The sequence below is a fragment of the Mustelus asterias genome, chromosome 26 (assembly GCF_964213995.1).
Source record: "Mustelus asterias chromosome 26, sMusAst1.hap1.1, whole genome shotgun sequence".
Taxonomy (NCBI): domain Eukaryota; kingdom Metazoa; phylum Chordata; class Chondrichthyes; order Carcharhiniformes; family Triakidae; genus Mustelus; species Mustelus asterias.
The window spans coordinates 35753985-35776181 of NC_135826.1; the positions used below are offsets into that span (position 1 = coordinate 35753985).

At 42.8% G+C, this 22197-nt stretch overlaps 1 protein-coding gene across 3 annotated transcripts in view; it reads left to right on the top strand.

Annotated features, from left to right (window-relative positions):
- LOC144479563 (neurturin-like) overlaps positions 1-22197 on the top strand; it is a 128349-nt gene that overhangs the window by 92741 nt on the left and 13411 nt on the right. For all 3 annotated transcript variants that reach the window (XM_078198427.1, XM_078198426.1, XM_078198429.1), the window contains exon 2: positions 12501-12702. In XM_078198427.1, coding sequence (XP_078054553.1) covers positions 12528-12702 — 175 coding nt within the window. In that variant the 5' untranslated portion in view covers positions 12501-12527. The remainder of the gene's footprint in view (positions 1-12500; positions 12703-22197) is intronic.

Sequence of the window (22197 nt, forward strand, 5' to 3'; positions counted from 1 at the left end):
AGTCCTCATGAAGTGAGTTACCAGCCCTAACTTGTCAGCGGTTGAGATTAATTTGTATTTAATGCGCAATGAATTTCAATGGATTAGTGCACAAGATTGCAATTTTTAAACTTCTGTTGAGGCTAAAGTTGAAGCAGTGCAACTCATCCAGCGATTTGTGAGGAGTTGGGTCTGGTGTCTCCTCCTCGCCATAAATTGCTACATCTTTTTGCAATGTATTCATGGCTTGTGACATTGATGCATTATATATATCTTTTGTAGCTTTTCAACTCTTGCCAAGGTTTTCCACTATTTCTTAGCAGTCATGTTTTTGGGAGCTCAGATGCACCTTTGAAAGTCTTGAATGAAAAAGAGACTTATAGTTTTAAGTTTATTTATTAGTGTCATAAGTAGGCTTACATTAACACTGCAATATAGTCACTGTGAAAATCCCCTAGTCGCCACACTCCGGCCCCTGTTCGGGTTCACCTGAGGGAGAATTTAGCATGGCCAATGCATTTAACCAGCACGTCTTTCGGATTGTGGGAGGAAACTGGAGCACCCAGAGGAAACCCAAGCAGACACAGGGAGACTGCACAAACAGTGACCCAAACCGGAATTGAACCCGGGTCCCTGGCACTGTGCTGCCCTGATTTCTAGAATAAATAAGCTGTAGTAATCAAACTTTTCTAATAAACGCTGCGTGTTCCATAGTTATAGAACAGCAGATTCTCCATTTTATTGTGAGCAATACCACAGTACGCTCACTAACTTAGAAAAAATCTCACATTTAGTATCTACATTTATATTCATCAGGCATTGTATCCAAGTTGCCACGCTTCAACCTGCTTCATTTTAAATGTTTCGCCAATACCTCTTCCTTTCTCTCTTTACAGGGACTGTAAGAATGTCATTTAACATGGGGCTACGGATTAAAACAGCCATTATTGAATCATTCACTCAGTACCATTTTTCCTGACATTGACTTCAATGGAAAATTGGATGTGATGTATAATGAGCAGCTAACTTAATATCATCCATTTTTCATCACCTCACAAGGTTAAAATTACCTTCCAAGAGCCCATCTTTAAAATTGTGTCCGTACAGTGATTGTCATAGTCACCAGAGTCATAGAGATATATACAGCATGGAAACAGGCCCTTCGGCCCAACTTGTCCATGCCAACCAGTTTTCCTAAACTGAACTAGTCTCATTTGCCTGTGTTTGGCCCATATCCCTCTAAACCTTCCCTATCCATGTACCTATCCAAATACCTTTTAAATGTTGTAATTGTACCCACCTCTACCACCTCCTCTGGCAGCTCATTCCATACACGCAGCACCCTCTGTGTGAAAAAGTTACCCTTCAGGTCCCTTCTAAATCTTTCCCCTCTCACCTTATACCTATGCCCTCTAGTTTTGGACTCCCCTACCCTGGGGAAAAGACCTTGGCTATTCACCTTATCTATGCCCCTCATGATTTTATAAAGTTCTGTAAGGTCACCCCTCATCCTCCTATGCTCCAGGGAAAAAAGTCCCAGCCTATCCAGCCTCTCCTTGTAATTCAAACCTTCCAGTCCCGCTAACATCTGATACATTAGCGAGTTAATACGGAATATTTAGACCCAAAAAGAAAGCAGCTAAAACAGAGTGATATTGAAAGGCCAAAGAAAATTGTAGTTATATAAGGTTCAAAAATGTTTACTAATAGACTGGGTGACAAGAATAAGCACTCTGGCCTGAAGTTCTGGCTCGATTTTCAACCTCATCAATTCTATCATGTTCCCTGACCTTTTCTTGGCGACTTTGAATAGGTCATTGGCTTAAATCTGCGATATATGATTATCATGCAGCATGTGTATAGTGCTGGAAATAAGCTTCAAGTTAAAAAAAATCCCAAAGATGCCGGAGATGGGAAAACAGTGGGTGCGGATTTGAGGGCAAAAATGTTGTTTGGGTGCCAATCTGACAATGGAAGAGCTCAGTGGTATCTGGATGGGAGGGAAAGTGATCAGTATGCCCCAAGGACAGGGTGGAGTGGACTGCTGGAGTAGTTTAGATGTGAATCCAGGCCAGCTATTGCAATCTTTGTAAGTGTGTTCCTTTTATCTTTCATTTCCTCATCCTCATTGGAACCAGGTTTCATTCTTGGTGCTGCCAGAATCAGGAAAGCTCCAGTGAGCACATTCCGCCCCTCTGATTTTTGCCAGAGCTCAGATTCTCCCATCCCAGTGTTGCCAAAAGCCATGGCTGACCCTCTCATTACATTCAAATTGCAATGTGTTGCTAAAACTCAGGAGCTCACAGTGTCATTGTCCTCAGTCCTGTGGAATTGAAAATCTTCCCTTAGCTGCCCCTGCAAAACCTTTGAATGCGGTTACTTCTCACGCACAGTTTCCTCAAGCAGTATGTCAAAGAAGGTATCTGATGACCTTCCCCTGGAGAGCAGGAATATGCGGGGCAGATGAGAAATAGACCTCTTGAAGTGCCAGGAGAGGTGATGGTCGAGTGGTATTATCGCTAGACTATTCATCCAGAAAATCAGCAAATGTTCTGGGGACCCGGGTTCGAACCTCACCACGACAGATGGTGGAATTTGAATTCAATTACAAAAACTATCTGGAATTAAGAATCTACTGATGACCATGAAACCATTGTTGATTGTCAGAAAAACCCATCTGGTTCATTAATGTCCTTTAGGGAAGGAAATCTGCCATTCTTACCTGGTCTGGCCTACATGTGACTCCAGAGACACAGCAATGTGGTTGACTCTCCAATGGCCTTGGGCGACTAGGGATGGGCAATAAATACTGGCCATCCAACGACACTAAAGTCTCACGTGTGAATAAAAAAATTTGTCTGTTGCCAATCACATGCCTGGGGCAGTCCCAATGGGGATGGGCTAACCACCGGAATTCACCCTCGTTCTCCACTTTGATTTGATTTATTATTGTCACATGTATTAGCATACGGTAAAAAGTATTGTTTCTTGCATGCTATACAGACAGAGCATACTGTTCATAGAGAAGGAAATGAGAGAGTGCAGAATGTAGTGTTACAGTCATAGCTAGGGTGTAGAGAAAGATCAACTTGTTGCAAGGTAGGTCCATTCAAAAGTCCGACGGCAGCAAGGAAGAAGCTGTTCTTGAGTCAGTTGGTACGTGACCTCAGCCTTTTGTATCTTTTTCCCAACGGAAGAAGGTGGAAGAGAGAATGTCCAGGGTGCGTGGGGTCCTTAATTATGCTGGCTGCTTTGCCGAGGCAACTGGAAGTGTAGACAGATGGATGGGAGGCTGGTCTGCGTGATGGGTTGGGCTACATTTGCAACCTTTTGTAGTTTCTTGCGGTCTTGGGCAGAGCAGGAGCCATACCAAGCTGTGATACAACCAGAAAGAATGCTTTCTATGGTGCATCTGTAAAAGTTGGTGAGAGTCGTGGCTGACATGCCAGATTTCCTTCGTCTCCTGAAGTTTGAGCAAGGACATTGAGGAGAGTGTGGCTGTTATGTCCGTAACTCCTGTCTAAACTGGTTGATCTAAACCATTACAAAACAAGAAGCAAGCCAACAAATAGCGTTGGCCGAGGGATGAATATTGGCCAGGATTCGCGATGAACTCCCCTCTCTTCTTCAGTAAGTGTAGAACATTGGGCGTCCACCTTCGTGGGCAGACGGGATCTGGGTTTAATGTCTCACCCAGCAGCTCACCATGCCCGTCGGACCTGCCTGTGCCACACTTTGAACATGGCGCTGCTGATAATCAAATTTCTGTTCTCACACTTTCAGATGATTGGCTCAGATTCCCAAACAAGTGAAAAATCTGAATTCTGCAACTGAGGCAAATATGCCAATAATATGAAGCAGGCCCTGAGCTTATTAAATGAGTCACAAAAGTTTTATATCCATTACATTTTCCGCTCGAGACTAAGCAACGGAAATCTTCAATGTTAAAAATGCGATTAATAGCATGATAATAAAGATATTTTTAAAAAGTCACAGTAAGAAAGCACATTTAATATAAAATCCACATTTATCGCACATCTCTGGATGCTCTGACTGGTACTGATGGACCGATTCTTAAACCACTCATTGTGTTCCCTCATAATGGTGTAAGTAATGGGTTCCACTGTCCCACTGCTGTTCTGGAGATTCACTATTGCACATTAATACTGTTCTGGAGATTCACTATTGTACACTATAGCTGTTTTGAGATTCACTATTGTACACTAACACTGTTCTAGAGATTCACTATTGCACACTATTGCTGTTCTGGAGATTCACTATTGCACACTATTGCTGTTCTAGAGATTCACTATTGCACACTAACACTGTTCTGGAGATTCACTATTGTACACTATTACTCTTCTGGAGATTCACAATTGTACACTATTGCTGTTCAGGAGATTCATTATTGCACACTAATACTGTTCAGGAGATTCACTATTGCACACTATTACTGTTCTGGAGATTCACTATTGTACACTATTGCTGTTCAGGAGATTCACTATTGCACACTATTGCTGTTCAGGAGATTCACTATTGCACACTATTACTGTTCTGGAGATTCACTATTGTACACTATTGTTGTTCAGGAGATTCACTATTGCACACTATTGCTGTTCAGGAGATTCACTATTGTACACTATAGCTGTTCTAGAGATTCACTATTGTACACTATTGCTGTTCAGGAGATTCACTATTGTACACTATTGCTGTTCTGGTGATTCACTATTGTACACTATAGCTGTTCTAGAGATTCACTATTGTACACTATTGCTGTTCAGGAGATTCACTATTGCATATTATTGCTGTTCTAGCGATTCACTATTGCTGTTCAGGAGATTCACTATTGTACACTATAGCTGTTCAGGTGGTTCACTGTTGCACACTATTGCTGTTCAGGGAATTCACTATTGTACACTATAGCTGTTCAGGTGGTTCACTGTTGCACACTATTGCTGTTCAGGGAATTCACTATTGTACACTATAGCTGTTCAGGTGGTTCACTCTTGCACACTATTGCTGTTCAGGAGATTCACTATTGCACACTATTGCTGTTCAGGAGATTCACTATTGCACACTATTACTGTTCTGGAGATTCACTATTGTACACTATTGTTGTTCAGGAGATTCACTATTGCACACTATTGCTGTTCAGGAGATTCACTATTGTACACTATAGCTGTTCTAGAGATTCACTATTGTACACTATTGCTGTTCAGGAGATTCACTATTGCATATTATTGCTGTTCTAGCGATTCACTATTGCTGTTCAGGAGATTCACTATTGTACACTATAGCTGTTCAGGTGGTTCACTGTTGCACACTATTGCTGTTCAGGAGATTCACTATTGTACACTATAGCTGTTCAGGTGGTTCACTGTTGCACACTATTGCTGTTCAGGGAATTCACTATTGTACACTATAGCTGTTCAGGTGGTTCACTCTTGCACACTATTGTTGTTCAGGGAATTCACTATTGTACACTATAGCTGTTCAGGAGATTCATTATTGTGCACTATTGGCATTCAGGAGATTCATTATTGTACACTATTGCTGTTCAGGAGATTCACTATTGTACACTATTGCTGTTCAGGAGATTCACTATTGCACACTATTGCAGTTCAGGTGGTTCACTATTGTACACTATTGCTGTTCAGGGAATTCACTATTGTACACTATAGATGTTCAGGAGATTCATTTTTGTGCACTATTGGCATTCAGGAGATTCACTATTGTACACTATTGCTGTTCAGGAGATTCACTATTGCACACTATTGCAGTTCAGGTGGTTCACTATTGCACACTATTGCTGTTCAGGGAATTCACTATTGTACACTATAGCTGTTCAGGAGATTCATTATTGTGCACTATTGGCATTCAGGGGATTCACTATTGTACACTATTGCTGTTCAGGAGATTCACTATTGCACACTATTGCAGTTCAGGAGATTCATTATTGTACGCTTTTGGCGTTCAGGAGATTCACTATTGCACACTATTGCTGTTCAGGAGATTCACTATTGCACACTATTGCTGTTCAGCAGATTCACTATTGCACACTATTGCTGTTCAGGAGATTCACTATTGTACACTATTGCTGTTCAGGAGATTCACTATTGCACACTATAGCTGTTCAGGTGGTTCACTATTGCTGCTTAGGGAATTCACTATTGTACACTATAGCTGTTCAGGTGGTTCACTATTGCACACTATTGCTGTTCAGGGAATTCACTATTGTACACTATAGCTATTCAGGTGGTTCACTATTGCACACTATTGCTGTTCAGGGAATTCACTATTGTATACTATAGCTGTTCAGGTGGTTCACTATTGCTGTTCAGGGAATTCACTATTGTACACTATAGCTGTTCAGGTGGTTCACTATTGTACACTATTGCTGTTCAGGGAATTCACTATTGTACACTATTGCTGTTCTGGTATTCACGATTGTACAATATTGCTGTTCAGGTGATTCACTATTGCACACTATTGCTGTTTTGGTGATTCACTATTGTACACTATTGATGTTTACTGAAAGAGTAATTTTGTAAAGAAAATTACCATTCTTTTTAAACAACCGAGATTTATTTCCTCCCGCTATTTGCTGTGGATATTACAGAAAGTAGTATTGTTGCTGTGCCTGATTTTTTTTCTCTCCTCCATCCTTGTTTTCAGACCTATTCCAGATGCAGATTATAAACCCATAGCGCCTCTTCAACCCCGTGTGAGCAATCCTTGGATTTTCTGGAATGCTCTCTCATGCACTGCGCCCTTTTATCTCTGATTTCATTTGGAGATTTATGCTGAAAGTGACTTGGCAGCGAAGAGCAGTATTAATGCTCACCATGTAAATGTTGCAATTACAATGTTTGGATGGGGCTACACAATCCATTCTAGAGTGTTGACGGGCTTGTTACATCTATTGAGTCAAGCAACAATGTCAGAAAGCTTCATCGCATTCTTGCTTTCCTGCCTGCCCACGGGACCGGAAACTCCTGCCCAAAGTCAACAGACCTTTCACTGCCCTGTCAAATTTTCCATCCCGTGCACATGACGACTGGGACTGGAAAACGTAGGCCTTTGATTCCACCAATAAATTATAGTAGCTTACTGAAATAGCATCAATAACTGATGGATGTTTCGGTAAAACTCCCCTTATGATTAACAGTATTATACACACTGATATGCAAGTGGAAGTATCACCTCAATATTTTACCTGCCACTTGTTGTAACCCATTCACAGCCATCCCATAACAACAGCTAGAATCCCCCTGCTCTGCACAAGATCTGGTAGGACTATCCAGTCGATCTCCATCTCTCTTCGAGGACTCTGGTTTGGGCTCAGTTTTTGCGGCAACGGTGATCACTTTCCAATTTCAGAACTCTGCCCATTGTAACCGCGACCCTCTCTGGCCCGATTTTACTGACTTTTTTGTGTTTTTTAATGTTTGACTCTCCCTCACTCGCTATCAATCCGGCCATTGCCCTGGACACTCGCCTTCTCTGACTGAGCTAAGCTGGTCCTCTCAAGCGCAGTGAGGGACCTGTTGCTAACTAGCTCTTTCTTTGAGCACTATCTCTGCACTCTGTTTTCAAAGCCTTTCTGTGCTGCCACCACTATTATTGTTTCAATACTCTCTGATGCTGCGGCTTTGTTGTCGGAGCAGAATGTTGAGGGTCTTTTCATGCCATGAAGTACAATCTAAAACTGTTCAAACCTGCGGTGGCACAGTGGTTAGCATTGCTGCCTCACAGCGCCAGGAACCCGGGTTCGATTCCCGGCTTGGGTCGCTGTCTGTGCGGAGCCTGCACATTCTCCCAGTGTCTGTGCGGGTTTCCTCCGGGTGCTCCGGTTTCATCCCACATTCTGAAAGACGTGCTGGTTAGGTGCATTAACCCGAACAGGTGCCGGACTGTGATGACTAGGAGAATTTCACAGTAACTTCATTGCAGTGTTAATGTAAGCCTTACTTGTGACTAATAAATAAACCTTAAAAACTTTCAATCTCGCCGCATGGCTGAGCACTCTGCCATTTAGAAGGAACCACTGCGACACACCATGTTGTCCCTGTTCTAATGATATAAAGGCACCAATCGTTCATAAGGGATTGTGCAAATGCTTTGTGGGTTCATTTGTTATGAGCAAGCACGTGTGAGCAGATATGCGTGGATAAAAAGCTTGAGGACATCGGAACTGTAGGGCTGTGTCTTTGTGTTCTGCTCTAGGCTAAAGTGAAACTGAGGCTGGATCACATGACACACTTCCCTTAAAGTGATAGCATGCTGCTATCTCTTAAAGATAGATTACAGAAATCTGCCCTTGGATTTCACAGATCAAAATGGATCAGTACCGTTAAACCTCAACCAAACTGAGATCTCGTTCAAGGATCTGTGACCTCAAACTTTTGGGGCATTTCTCACATCTTCTGGAACTCAGCTCATCGCCAACATTCCTAACTCACTTCCTGGGTTCAAACTCAGCAGCCACTAAGTCATGGAGTGGTGAAGTGATGGTGGGTGCCAGAGATGCAAGGGCAAAACTCACGGCGAGTTCTGACAGCCTGGGAGAACTCGCCATGAGTTTTGCCCTTGCATCTCTGGCACCCACCATTACTTCACCGTATTCTTGCGCCATTCTGGGAGACTCCTGGATTATTGACACGGTGGCACAGTGGTTCGCACTGCTGCCTCACAGCGCCAAGGACCCGGTTCGATTCCCGGCTTGGGTAATGGTCTGTGTGGAATCTGCACGTTCTCTGTGTCTGTGTAGATTTCCTACAGGTGCTCAGTATTCCTCCCTCAGTCCGAAAGACGTGCTGGCCATTCTAAATTCTCTTTCAGTGTACCCAAACAGGCGTTGGTATATGGCGACTAGGGGATTTTCACAGTAACTTCACTGCAGTGTTAATATAAGCTTACTTGTGCTAATAAATAACTTAAACTTAAAACTTAATCTGGCAGGGTCAGAAACACTAGTTGGCAAAGCTCATTGCAAAGCTTAGACATGAGGAGACGCCACATGAGTGACGTACCAGGGGCTGTTGGAGTTTGTAAGAGTTGTATCCAGTGCGAGTCTGCACTTCCAGGAGAGTAGATGAGCAAAAAGATGAAGAGAAAAGTAGAAGATCAAAACACCTTCATATTGAATGGTGCTGCAACCCAGGAGTTTAGCATTCTGCTTCCGTCTGCATCAATGTGCAGGATGTTAATGAATAAAACACTTTCCATTTCAGGTACACAGTGTCAGTATCAAGCACTCTCAGGCTATGTAAAGCAGTGTCTGTTGGAGAGTGGAACTCGCTATTTCTCTCCTCTGTTACATTAATGTGCATTAACCCCGTGTGACATTGCCGTTTCTCTCATAGCCTCTTTGACTGAGATTGTCACTTCAGTGTCAATTAGTGTGTAACTAGGGACAGTGAGAAAAGTGAAATTTCATCCCATTGGATTTAAATCCAGTCTAGACTGATAGCATGAAAGGGCAGGATGCTACACCACTGCCTCAAGGATTCACTTTGTAACATAAATGCACAAGCTAGGAAGGGGGCTTGATTGTAAAGAAACCTTGTTTAAACGTTATTATACTGTTAGCACTGATAGTTAACATTTCAGAAAGCAGCAGACCAATAAAATTACTAGAAGCTGCTTCCAATAATTAGCTAAATTGGTATTATTAGTTCATCAATGCTAAGTGTTTGTCACTCAAACCTGATTTGTTAAGCAACAGTAGAATCACTAAAACTGTGCTGCCAAAAATATGTTTCAAGTGTTTGGACAAATATCTGGAACTGAAAATCATGAATGAGGCCAACACAAAGCAAGTTGCTAAAGCAAGGAAATCAATGGTCCAGTTTTCACAAATATAATTAGTTCCAACTTCAAAACTGACAAACTAGATATCTTCACTTAGGAATGGGTGTGCCTTGTTAGGGTTGGACATTCATTCATTGGTATGAATAAGTGCCAATTATTTAAATATGCCAGGTTATGAATAGAAACGATAGTGAATGGACAGAGGTTGATAGATCATTTCAGGAGTAAGGACAGGTAAAGGGGTAACAGACAGATAAGAGGTTACTGACAGGTGTATGGTGATGAAGGTTCAGACACAGGTTTATGAGCACATATGATTGAGGATGATAGAGGGAGGCTATACTCAGCACAATCTTACGTTTAATGGTTGTGTTATTGAGAAGGGAACAAACAATAATGGATAGAAAACAGAAAATGCTGGAAAAATCCAGCAGCCGGAATTTGACTGCCCACTATGGGAATTGGAGTGGACGAGGGGCGGAACATGGAAAGGTCCCTTGACCTCAGGCGGGATTTTACAATTTCGGGATGAGCGTGGCCGTAAAATCCCGCCCAGAAGGTCTGACAGCATCTGTGGAGAATAGAACCAACGTTTCGAGTCTGGATGACCTTTCATCAGATATGGATAGAGTTGTGGTTTGAGAGTTTTGGATTTGTTCAGATGGACAATGATGGACAAACTCAAGTTATGGATAGCTACATGATTCTACATATGTATTAGGTAATGGACAGGTGTATGGTTATGGATGAACAGAGGATTATAGATGGATAGAAGCTTATAGATAAATTCAAAGTTATGAATAAACATAAGGATTTTGCTAGGCGTGTGATTTAAGATGGGAGTAAGGATCTTCATTGGACTTCATTGTCAAGTTAGTGCCATCCAACTTGAGCACTGGTCCAATATGCTGTAATAAATCTAACAGCGTGCTGAGATGATGCCACTGTATTACAATGCAATCTTACCTGGTGTCCCTTAAAAGGATGATACCATTTTAGTACAATTCCACCTCAGAACGATTCATTATCAGGAAACCATTTCACCATCATTGCTGGCTAATTTGTCCCTCCGCTTTCCATGTGCTGCATCTTTCTGTTGCTACTCAAAGAATTCCTGACAAATATTGCTGGGAACTCCTGTTCTCATTAAAAAATCCAATTATCGTACACAGCAGCTACAACCCTTTCATTTGCAAGAGGTCTTGATAAGTAATGCTGAGTGGAGTGGTTCTTCATTATCACTAATGTGCCGATGACTGGCATATATGGTGGGGGAGAAATACCTTCAGATGTTTCAAGATGTTAAGGACACAGGTGATGGTAAATGCCAAGTTGTTCAAATCCCAGAAAGGAAACAACTGCCCTCAACTATATGTTTCAAATTTTTATAGTTTGAAGAAAGGTTTGAGATCCAGACAATGATGTCCCAAATCTTTTGTGATGATTTTAATAAAAGAAATGTTTATTAAGAAATAAAATAAACAACAACAAAGTAAACTAGAAGAGCATTTAACTAAGACAATGGCTATACACTATCATTAATTTTAAAAGTTCCAAACAATCTTAACTGCCATCAGGACTAACTGTCCCCAAGTAGTTCCACAACAACGTACAGATTTTAAAATCGATAGAAATACAGTAATTGTTACCACACAATGCAATTGCGTCTCCTTGGGGTTGCCTCTGATATAAGCCAACAAGTTGCTTTTCAAGTCAGGCTTTCTTCACAGACACTGCTTGCTGGGAGTTAAACAGCTATTCTTGCTGTTGGCTGAGGTCTAAAGACAGTTTCCTCTGCATTGGTTTAATCATCCCCTTAAATAGTTTTTCCCTCTGATTTTCCCTTATCTGAACTAGCTTCTTTAAAAATAAGACTTAATTACCTTTTTTTTTCGTTTTTAGCTTTTGGAGTGTAAATGCAAAGTACACTCACTTAATGAACCTTTCTACACATCTCTCGTTTCACACCTTGTACTTCTTCCTTTGAAACCCTTAACAACTTATTCAAATCCATTCCTGTCTTGTCCCCCATTGTTACAAACTTGCCTTAGGGAAATATCTGTTTGCAGTGTTGCTAAGCTCATCAACATATCAAATGCACTAGTTCTGCTAACATAGCCACACTGCCCCTGTCTTTATTAACTTACATTTTCCCATAGTTTTAAAATTTATATGACCAGTGGAAAATTTCTTGGATTGCCCTGATGTTTTCATGTCACCAATCTTTTCCTGATATTACACATGTAGAACTGGCCTGTTTAATTCCAGAATATGTCGCTTTATGTCTGAGCGAAACAAATATTTGGATTGTTTGCATTTGCCGGTGCCAATTTTTTCCCAAAAGAATACAAGAGCAGCACTCACTATAAAACGTCCAATTTAACATCAATAAGTGTTTGTTTTGTTTCTCATATCAGTTTGAGATAGAAATAAACTGGGGATTAATTTTCTTGAAGGTAGAGCATGCACTTGGTGGAGATAGAGTTACAGCACGCAAGTAGGCCATTCAGCCCATTGTGTCTGCATGGGGAATTGGTTTCTTTGCTTCATCTGCCTAATACTTCACCAAACTTGAATACCCTTGCAGGCCAAGTAGGGAAATGTTCCATACACCATTCCACTCCATCACGACCCTATAAAGAAACAAAAATGATACAGTTATAGATGTACTGCCCAAAGCTAACACTGCTTCTTGTTGTGTTTTGCAGGGCCTTGCTGCTGTGACATGCTCTAAGATGAAGGTATGGAAGGTAGTGGTGGTCGCCTCAATGCTCTTCAGTACCATATTTTCAGCTCTTATTTACAGAAACATGTCCATTAGAGGGAGAACAATTACTCCATCCTCATCAGAAGAGCATCAGCCCCAGGACCCAAGACTGCCACCCAGCCCCCAGTCTTACAAAGTGAAATGTAAGGGACCAGTACCTTTCCCTGACACATGTGGAAAGGTACATATAGGTCAGCTCATAGTATCAACAATGAGATCTATTGCACAATAAAAATGCATTTCTATTACACACTTACTCTTAGATTGAGGCTGATGAAGTCTCTATCTTCATTGGTGACATGGTATTTATTCTTCACTGAGATGGGTATTGAAGCAGTGCCTCATTGACTGAGGACTGATTTTACGAAGAATTAAATTTTATACCGCAAAAGCAGCGAAATATCCCACCAGTACAGGGTCAGTGTTGATTGTGTATTATTATTCATGTTAAGAAATATGCATGCTTCATGGGCTCTCGTGTTTTTATAGACTTCCTCGTGTCTTTGTGCAAGATAAGTGGTCAGATTCGTGCCCCGGTTCCCAGCAGAGTTGGTCAATGGGAAAGTTGGAAAAACCCTGGAAAACCATTGGTAACAATGTTCGTTCCAAGGTCTCCATGGCTGTTTTGCCCAACTTCTGGCAGATGGTCGGAAAAGCCTTTTGCGGAAATTCAACTCCATTATCCTTGTCAAAAACCGAGTTAGCAAGTTGGAAAGTAGAACTTTGCGCCCCCGTTTTACTTGAGTTCGTAAGAAAGGTGCTTAAGCCTACTTTGGAACACTTCGGACTGTTTCTGTGCCTTTGCTAATTTTACTATCACTCCCAATGCCTTTGCTAGTAAGATTGTTGTACAATTTCTATTGAGAACATTTTGTATTTTATCTTATTTAAAGGAGGGTGATTCTCTTCAGAATAATAATTGTATTAACTATAGCATGAAAATGGAGTGTGGTAGGAAGAATGCCCCCATACCACCTGTTTATATACCATTAAAATTATCATCTATAAATTTGAATACTACTGTACGTGTTACATGTATATCAATGCCCGGGTATATTTTACATGGGTGCCTATTATATGTATCAGTGTGTCAATGTACTTTTCACATCAACACCTATTCAGTATTATGACTTGAATCTGTTAGTTGTTTGCTACTGTATTGGTGTACTTGTTACAGGACTACCTATTACACGTCTATTTTGTATATTATGTACCTATGTATATGTATGCATTGAGAGCACCTCAACAAAGTGGGGAGGATTTTCTGACCTACCCGCAGCGTATTTTGCACAGTGAGAGACGGCACACCTTTGGCCAGAGGCGGGACCAGAAGAACCTGCCGGCATGAACAGCCAGAAAATTCCGGCCAGTGCTTATCTATTTCTATAGAATGTAAGTCGAGTGGATTTGGAGCATGTCCCGTTCCGGGTCACATGCTACAAAAGGGAGAAATTCACAGAATCGTTATGGTGCAGAATGAGGCCATTCGGCCAATCATGTCTGTACCTCCACCGAGATGAGGAGGAATTTCTACAGTCAGAGGGTGGTGAATCTGTGGAATTCATTGCCACAGAAGGCTGTGGAGCCAGTTCATTGAGTGTATTTAAGACAGAGATGGATAGGTTCTTGATTGGTAAGGGGATCAAAGGTTACAGGGAAAAGGGGTTGAGAAACATATCAGCCATGATTGAATGGCAGAGCAGAGTTGATGGGGCAGCACAGTGGCACAGTGGTTAGCACTGCTCCCTCACAGTGCCAAGGTCCTGGGTTCAATTCCTGGCTTGGGTCACTGTGTGGAATCTGCACGTTCTCCCCGTGTCTGCGTGGGTTTCCTCCGGGTGTTCCGGTTTCCTCCCACAGTCCGAAAGACATGCTGGTTAGGTGCATTGGCCATGCTAAATTCTCCCTCAGTGTACCCGAACAGGTGCCGGAGTGTGGCGACTCGGGGATTTTCACAGTAACTTCATTGCAGTGTTAATGTAAGCCGACTTGTGACATTAATAAATAAACCAAAACTGGCCTAATTCTGCTCTTATATCTTATGGTCTTCATAAATATTATGACTTAGGGCCATTCCCCTGCCTTTTCCCTGTACCCCTGCACATTGCTTCTATTCAAATAATCATCTAATGCCCACTCGAATGCCTCAATTGAACCTGCCTCCAGCACACTTCCAGGCAGCGCATTCCAGACCTGAACCACTCACCATGTAATTTTTAAAAATTCTCACATTGTATTTGATTTCTTTGTGTCCTCTTCTTCTCAAACCTTTTACAAATGGAAACAGTTTTACCCTATCTACTCCGTCCAGCCCCTCGTGATTTTGAACACCTCTATCAAATCTTCTTTTAGCCTTCTCCTCTCCAAGGAGAACAGTCCAACTTATCCAATCTATCTTCATTACTGACACTTCTTATCCCTGGAACTATTCTGGTAAGCCTCTTTGCACTCTTCCCAAAGTGTTCATATTTCCTAAATTGTGGCACCCAGAATTGTGCAAAGTACTCCAGCTGAGGTCTAACGAGTGTCTAGAAGTTCAGCATAACTTTCTTGTTCTTGTACTCTATGCCTCTATTAATAAAGCTTATGATACTGTATGCCTTATTAACTGCTCTCTCCACTTCACCTGCTGCCTTCAATGCATCTATACACCTCTGCTCCTGCACACCGTTTGGAGTCATAACCCTTCATTTTATGCTGTCTTTCTTTTGCTCTTCCTACCAAAATGAATCAGCTCACACTTCTAACAACGTATGTAGCTGGATTGAAAACTTCACAGCAACAGAAAGCAGGCAATGATTATAAGTGGGAAGAACTACAGAAAAGACACAGGACATGTTCACATCAATAAAAATGTAACCAATTAAACACAGAAAAAAGAAGAAAAGGGAAAGCGCTATCAGGGTGGTTAATATTATTGAGGTGTTGTATCTGTCCAGTTACAGAACAAAGAGATCTAGGGGTAAAGGTTCATAGCTCCTTGAAAGTGGAGTCACAGGTGGACAGAGTGGTGAAGAAGGCATTCAGCATGCTTGGTTTCATTGGTCAGAACATTGAAATAGGAATTGGAATGTCTTGTTGAAGTTGGACAAGACATTGGTAAGGCCTCACTTGGAATACTGTATGAAATTCTGGTCACCCCATGATGGAAAGGATACTATTAAACTAGAAAAAGTGCAGAAAAGATTTACTAGGATGCTACCAGGACTTGATGGATTGAGTTATAAGGAGAGGCTGGATAGACTGGGACTTTTTTCTCTGGAGCGTAGAAGGCTGAGGGGTGATCTGAAAGAGGTCTATAAAATAATGAGGGGCACAGATAAGGTAGACAGTCAATATCTTTTCCCAAAGGTAGGGGAGTCTAAAACTAGAGGGCATAGGTTTAAGGTGAGAGAGGAAAGATACAGAAGGGTCCAGAGGGGCAATTTTTTCACACAGAGGGTGGTGAGTGTCTGGAACAAGCTGCCAGTGGTAGTAGTAGAGGCGGGTACAATTTTGTCTTTTAAAAAGCATTTAGCCAGTTACATGGGTAAGATGGGTATAGAGGGATATGGGCCAAAAGTGGGCAATTGGGGTTAGCTTCGGGGTTTTAAAAAAAAGGGCAGCATGGACAAGTTGGGCCGAAGGGCCTGTTTCCATGCTGTAAACTTCTAAGACTCTATGACTCTATAATTCAGATACTGCAACCAGCTTCTTAATCAAAGTTTTACCCAGGTATCTTTATTATTGAGAAGAACAAAGTACGGACACAGATATATAATGCCAAAAACTTTATTAAATATAGTTAACCCACTGTAATTACCCACTGTGTATACAAGAAACACCCAGGATTCGGCTATGCTACCCATAAAGATGGCTTGGTAGGTTGTAGATCTTGCCTGTGAGTCCCTCTGGTTCCTCTTCGTGAAGGTAACTCTCGCTGGTTGTTTCTTCCTTGCCTGCTTCTTTCCTTCCTTTTCTGGTTTGGTCTGGTCTTATTGTCTCCCACCTCGAGCCTTCGCTCCCAAGGTGTCTGGAATGCCTATTTTTATCCCCCTGTGGCCAAACACTTCTTTTTCCACCTGCCCTTGGTCTTCTGCCAATAGGGTCTCGGGAGGGGGGGTCTCAACGCCCAATGGTTTGGTTGATGACCTGTTGGCAGGGCACCTGAGCAGCTCCCCCCCCCGGGCACCTTGGAGTCTGGCCACCTCTAGGCTGTGGACAGTAGGCCGGTGCACATCAAATAGGAGCGATGTTCACCTGATGGGTTATCGGGGGCTGTTCCAGACATGCCCCGGCAGCCTGTCTGAGTTCTGTATATTTGAACTTTGGCTAGGTTCGATTTTCTGCAGGCTACTTGCTGGAACTGACTGTAGTTTAATTTAAAGTGCACAATTCTTTAATTTCAAATGTCCAATTTTATTTTGGGCTCGGCACTACAGAGGGGATCTGAAGAAATGAAGTGAGTGGTCAAACAAATGAATATTTTATGGATTTTAATCATGATAAGAATAGTCCATTAGCAAAATGATGAGCAGATTGTCAATAATCATCTCCAACTTTGGGAGAGACTGAAAGGCTCTTGAATATTAGTTGAAACATGTCTTTACATGTCTCTATAACTCAGTGGTATGACCACAATTAGATTATTATGTACAAGTCTGGGTCTTCTGGTCTAAACATTGGTTTTTGAATGCAGATTTCTGATTCATGACCTGTGCCAGTTCGAAATGGGGTAACCCAGGACCTAAATTTGATGCACCCGCCTCATTGGCATGATTGTATGCATGGTTCAAATGCAACTTCCTTCTTTGGTGCTGTCATTGCCTCTGTGCTCAGCGGTGTGGGGTGGGGGAGTTCGGCTGAACAGTATTGCGCAGATATCACAAGTGCAGCCAATCCATTCTTCTTAAAGGCAGACCATCCGTCTTAAAGGGAAGCTGCACTGAACAGTATTAGTAGAATGCGAATCATGGACTATTGAAGACCAAGTTGGAGTGAGAGGGTACCAGCGTGATAGATGCAGCGTTGGAGGCATCAGAGGTGGAGCTGGACAGGAGGAGCGAAGCTGTGGTTCCACGGGGGACAGGAGATCTTGCAGGATCAGCCTGAGAAAGCAGTGGGAGCAGATGGTCAGGGAGGTCAGTTCGTGGCATTTGGACCCGTTGACTTGGCTGCAGTGCCAGTAATGTACTGACCTCCCCTGGTGGTGAGGATTAGTTAATGCACCTTTACATCACCGACCACACCAACCTCTCAGCTTTTCAATGCACCACACCTTCCTCATTCACCTGGCACCACTCACTGGCAGTTAGAACTCCACTTCACCCTCATACACCGACCAATGCTGCCAGCCTCTTACCCGCCTCTGCTGGCTCCATTTATGCCCAACTATTCAACAGGCACATCAGCTAAACACAGCGCTGCAACATCACTGATACCCTTCGCTCCTTCTTGTAGGACAAGGTGACACACAATATAAGGAAGAAGAATGGGACTGGTAGGGGAAGCAGGGATCCCTGCACACTCTGAGGAGGAGAGTGCTTTCTACATCATACCACCTGGGTAGGCGATGGTTTAGTGGTATTACCGCTAGACTACTAATCCAGAAACTCAGTTTATGTTCCAGGGACCCGAGTTCGAATCCCGCCACAGCAGGTGGTGGAGTTTGAATTCAATAAAAAATATCTGGAATTAAGAACCTACTGATAACCATGAAACCATTGTCTGAAAAACCCGTCTGGTTCACTTTAGGGAAGGAAATCTGCCATCTTACCTGGTCTGGCCTACATGTGATTCCAGAGCCAGAGAAATCTGGTTGATTTTCAACTGCCTTTTGTACAAGGTGACTAGGAAAGGGCAATAAATGCTGGCCAGCGATGCCCATGTCCCAAGAGTGAATTTTTTAAAATGGGGCTGACAGGGATCAAGCCCATGTCACCCGCTGTGACTGGGAACATGAACAATGACTGTATTTTCCTGCCTTATTTCCCTTGTCGATTCTCCGCTGACCTTTTTCCTGCTATCTGGCATGATGAGCAAGCCAAGGATGGTGTGACCATGGATCTTTCTTACCCACCACCTCGCACATCACCCCCTCAACCTCCCGGACATGAATCTTCCTCCTGTTTCCAGACACCTGGGAAGTGCCACCTGCCAAGCCACAGCATTCCAAGGAAGAAGAGAGTGCCACATCACCAGCGAAGAGGCCCTGTCACTTGACCTGACACCTGCAGTCACCAGCTCACATACTGACACACACACATATCTTGGAGATACGTGCAGAGTTGGAATCAGAACATGATGCGTCGTGCGGTCAGGAATGGGGTGCAGCTAAAGCAGGGGAAAAGATTGTTCATCTGCCAGCTTACCAGAGAGGAAGATCAAAAATGGATTCTGATACAGACATCTCAGATAATGACTTGGTTGAAGTGGCATACAGGACAACACTGATTATCATGCACACTGAGATGCCAGGTACATTGTCTGGCCTGCCAGACACTCTCCCATCGTTGACATGGCGTATGGAGCAGTCTGGCTCCAACTTAGAGGGTGTCATGGAGAGATGGCCATCTCTGCAGCCTCTACTCCATCTCCCTGTCATGCTACAGACCCAGAGGCACTGTCACTACTCCTCCCAGCAGCCTTTGTGTTGGCAAGTCATCTACTCCTATACCATCTCCGTGAGGGGACGTGACAACGGTCTCCGATGAATCCAACAACTCACCGCAACAGCTTTGAAAACACTCCTGACATCTTCCAGACATAACACGAGAGATGAAAAACAATTACTTCACTTAAATTTGGGTGCCTGCTGCTTTAAGGACTGTGAGGTCCCATCTGGAAGTTTCACATTTGCTGCTTGTTGGGTGATTGATGAATTCATTGTCTGGATCTCCATGGTCCAAATCTACCCTGTCAAGGCCCCTGAGAATCCTATATGCCTCAATAAGGTTGTCTCTCATTCTCCTAAACTCTAATTAGTATAAGCCCAATATATTCAACCTCTCCTCATAAGAAAATCCCTCCATACCCGGAATCAACCTAGCGAAGCTTCTACGGACAGCCAGTACATCTTTCCTTAGGTAAGGGAACCAAAACTGCTCACAGTATTCCAGGTGTGGTCCAACTAGTGTCTTGTATAGTTTTAGTAAGACTTCCCTACTTTTGTATTCCATTCCCATTCAAATAAAGGCCAACATCCCATTTGCCTTTGTTATTACCTGCCATTTTGTTTGCCTAGTAAGTGGACAACACCTATTATATTGTGCAAATAATGAGATAAATGTGAAATGTGTGCAAACACCAATGGTACATTTTTATAAAATATTTGACCACGAGCAAAGTGCTAATGCGTGGCACAGTGGTTAGCACCACTGCCTCACAGCGCCGGGGACCCGGGTTCAATTCTGCCCTTGAGTGACTATGCGGAGTTTGCACGAATTTCGTGAATTTCCTTCGGGTGCTCCGGTTTCCTCCCACAGCCCAAAGATGCATGGAATAGTGGATGGGCCATGCTAAATTGCCCCAAGATGTTAGGTGGATTAGCCATGGTAAGTATGTGTGTTACGGGGATAGGGCAGGGGAATGGGTCGGTAAGATGCTCATAGAAATCATAGAAACCCTACAGTGCAGAAGGAGGCCATTCGGCCCATCGAGTGTGCACTGACCACAATCACACCCAGGCCCTACCCCCACATATTTACCCGCTAATCCCTCTAACCTACACATCTCAGGATTCTAAGGGGCAATTTTTAACCTGGCCAATCAACCTAACCCACACATTTCTGTTGGAGAGCTGGTGCACACTCAATGGGCTGAATGGTCTCCTTCTGCACTGTAGGGATTCTATTCTATGAGAACAGTTGAAAAGTGGGATGGGGATGGTGAAGCAAGCAGACCCCAATTATAAAGATTTAGTGTCATAGAGGCATAGGGATATACAGCATGGAAACAGGCCTTTTGGCCCAACTAGTCCCATTTGTTTGCATTTGGCCCATATCCCTCTAAACCTTTCCCATCCATGTACCTGTCCAAATGTATTTTAAATGTTGTAATTGTACCCACCTCTACCACCTCCTCTGGCAGCTCATTCCATTTACGCACCACCCTCTGTGTGAAAAAGTTGCCCCTCTGAATTCAATTTTTGCACTGTTCCAATTTGGACGGTTGGAATGTACAGATCAGTGCTGAACACAGAAAAACAAAACACCTTTCTTCATTTCCAGTTAGTGAATCATTGAATTTTACAGCACAGAAGAAAGCTAAAAATACCTACCATTGCTTGTTCCAGCTCAGAAAGAGTTAGCCCTTATCCTTTCTTCAAACTCTTTACACTTCTTATCTTTCAAATATTTACTCCGATACTATTCACTTCCCTCCTGGAAACTATGATGGACTCAGTATCCATCAGTGTTTCTGGTAGGACATTCCATGTGTCAAGATAGTTTTGTAAGAAGTCTCACAACACCAGGTTAAAGTCCAACAGGTTTATTTGGTAGCAAATACCATAAGCTTTCGGAGCGCTGCTCCTTCGTCAGATGGAGTGGTCTCTGTTCTCCAACAGTGCACAGACACAGAAATCAAGTTACAGAATACGAATTAGAATGCAAATCTCTACAGCCAGCCAGGTCTTAAAAGGTACAGATAATGTGGTTGGAGGGAACATTAAACACAGGTTAAAGATAGTTTTGCCCAACCTTCCCCTGCTTTCTCCTGTGCTGATTGGTAAATGTTGCTGCCTAATCCCTGATTCATCGCCAAGTTTCTCCTGATTGATCTTAGCCCCACCCCTCTCATTATTTTGAATGTCCCCATCAGTTCTCCATTTCATTCTCTGTTCTTCTATATTTTTTTCGATAGATTTATCATTACCTCTTTGCTTTAGTACTTTTACCCCTATGTTTTAGCTCCCAGATGTGTTTCTACCATTTCATCAAATTTTTCTCAGACTTTCTAAAGATTAGTATTAGCACACTCAACTTTTCCAGCTCTTTTATTAATAATGGTGACCACATAAGAGAGGAAGATAATTGGGTACGAAGTGCTTTGGAATATCCGCTGGAGATGGTAAAGAGCCATATAAATTAAAGTTCTTTCTTTTTTATTTTTATTTTATGTTTAGTTTGCTTAGAGCCCTCTTCACTTTTTACCATAACCTGATGTGGAGATGCTGGCGTTGCTGGACTGAGGTGGACACAGTAAGAAGTCTCACAACACCAGGCTAAAGTCCAACAGGTTTATTTGGTAGCACGAGCTTTCGGAGCGCTGCTCCTTCATCATGTGAGTGGACCTCACTCACCTGATGAAGGAGCAGCGCTCCGAAAGCTCATGATTCCAAATAAACCCGTTGGACTTTAACCTGGTGTTGTGAGACTTCAAACTGATCAGAAATAATATAGCTCAGCCTTGTAAAATAATTTTGTTTTTGATAGAAACCTTGGATTTGGCACATGGCTACGCAGCCACACGCACACATGCACGCACGGACACACGTGCACGCACGGACACACGTGCACGCACAGACACACGTGCACGCACAGACACACGTGCACATACACCAAAATCTACTCCCCACGTCGAGACACAAGGAGAACCAAGTGCTTGCCTTCACGGTCGATCACCTGAGCCACAACAGAAGCAATGCTGTGTGCTCCAGC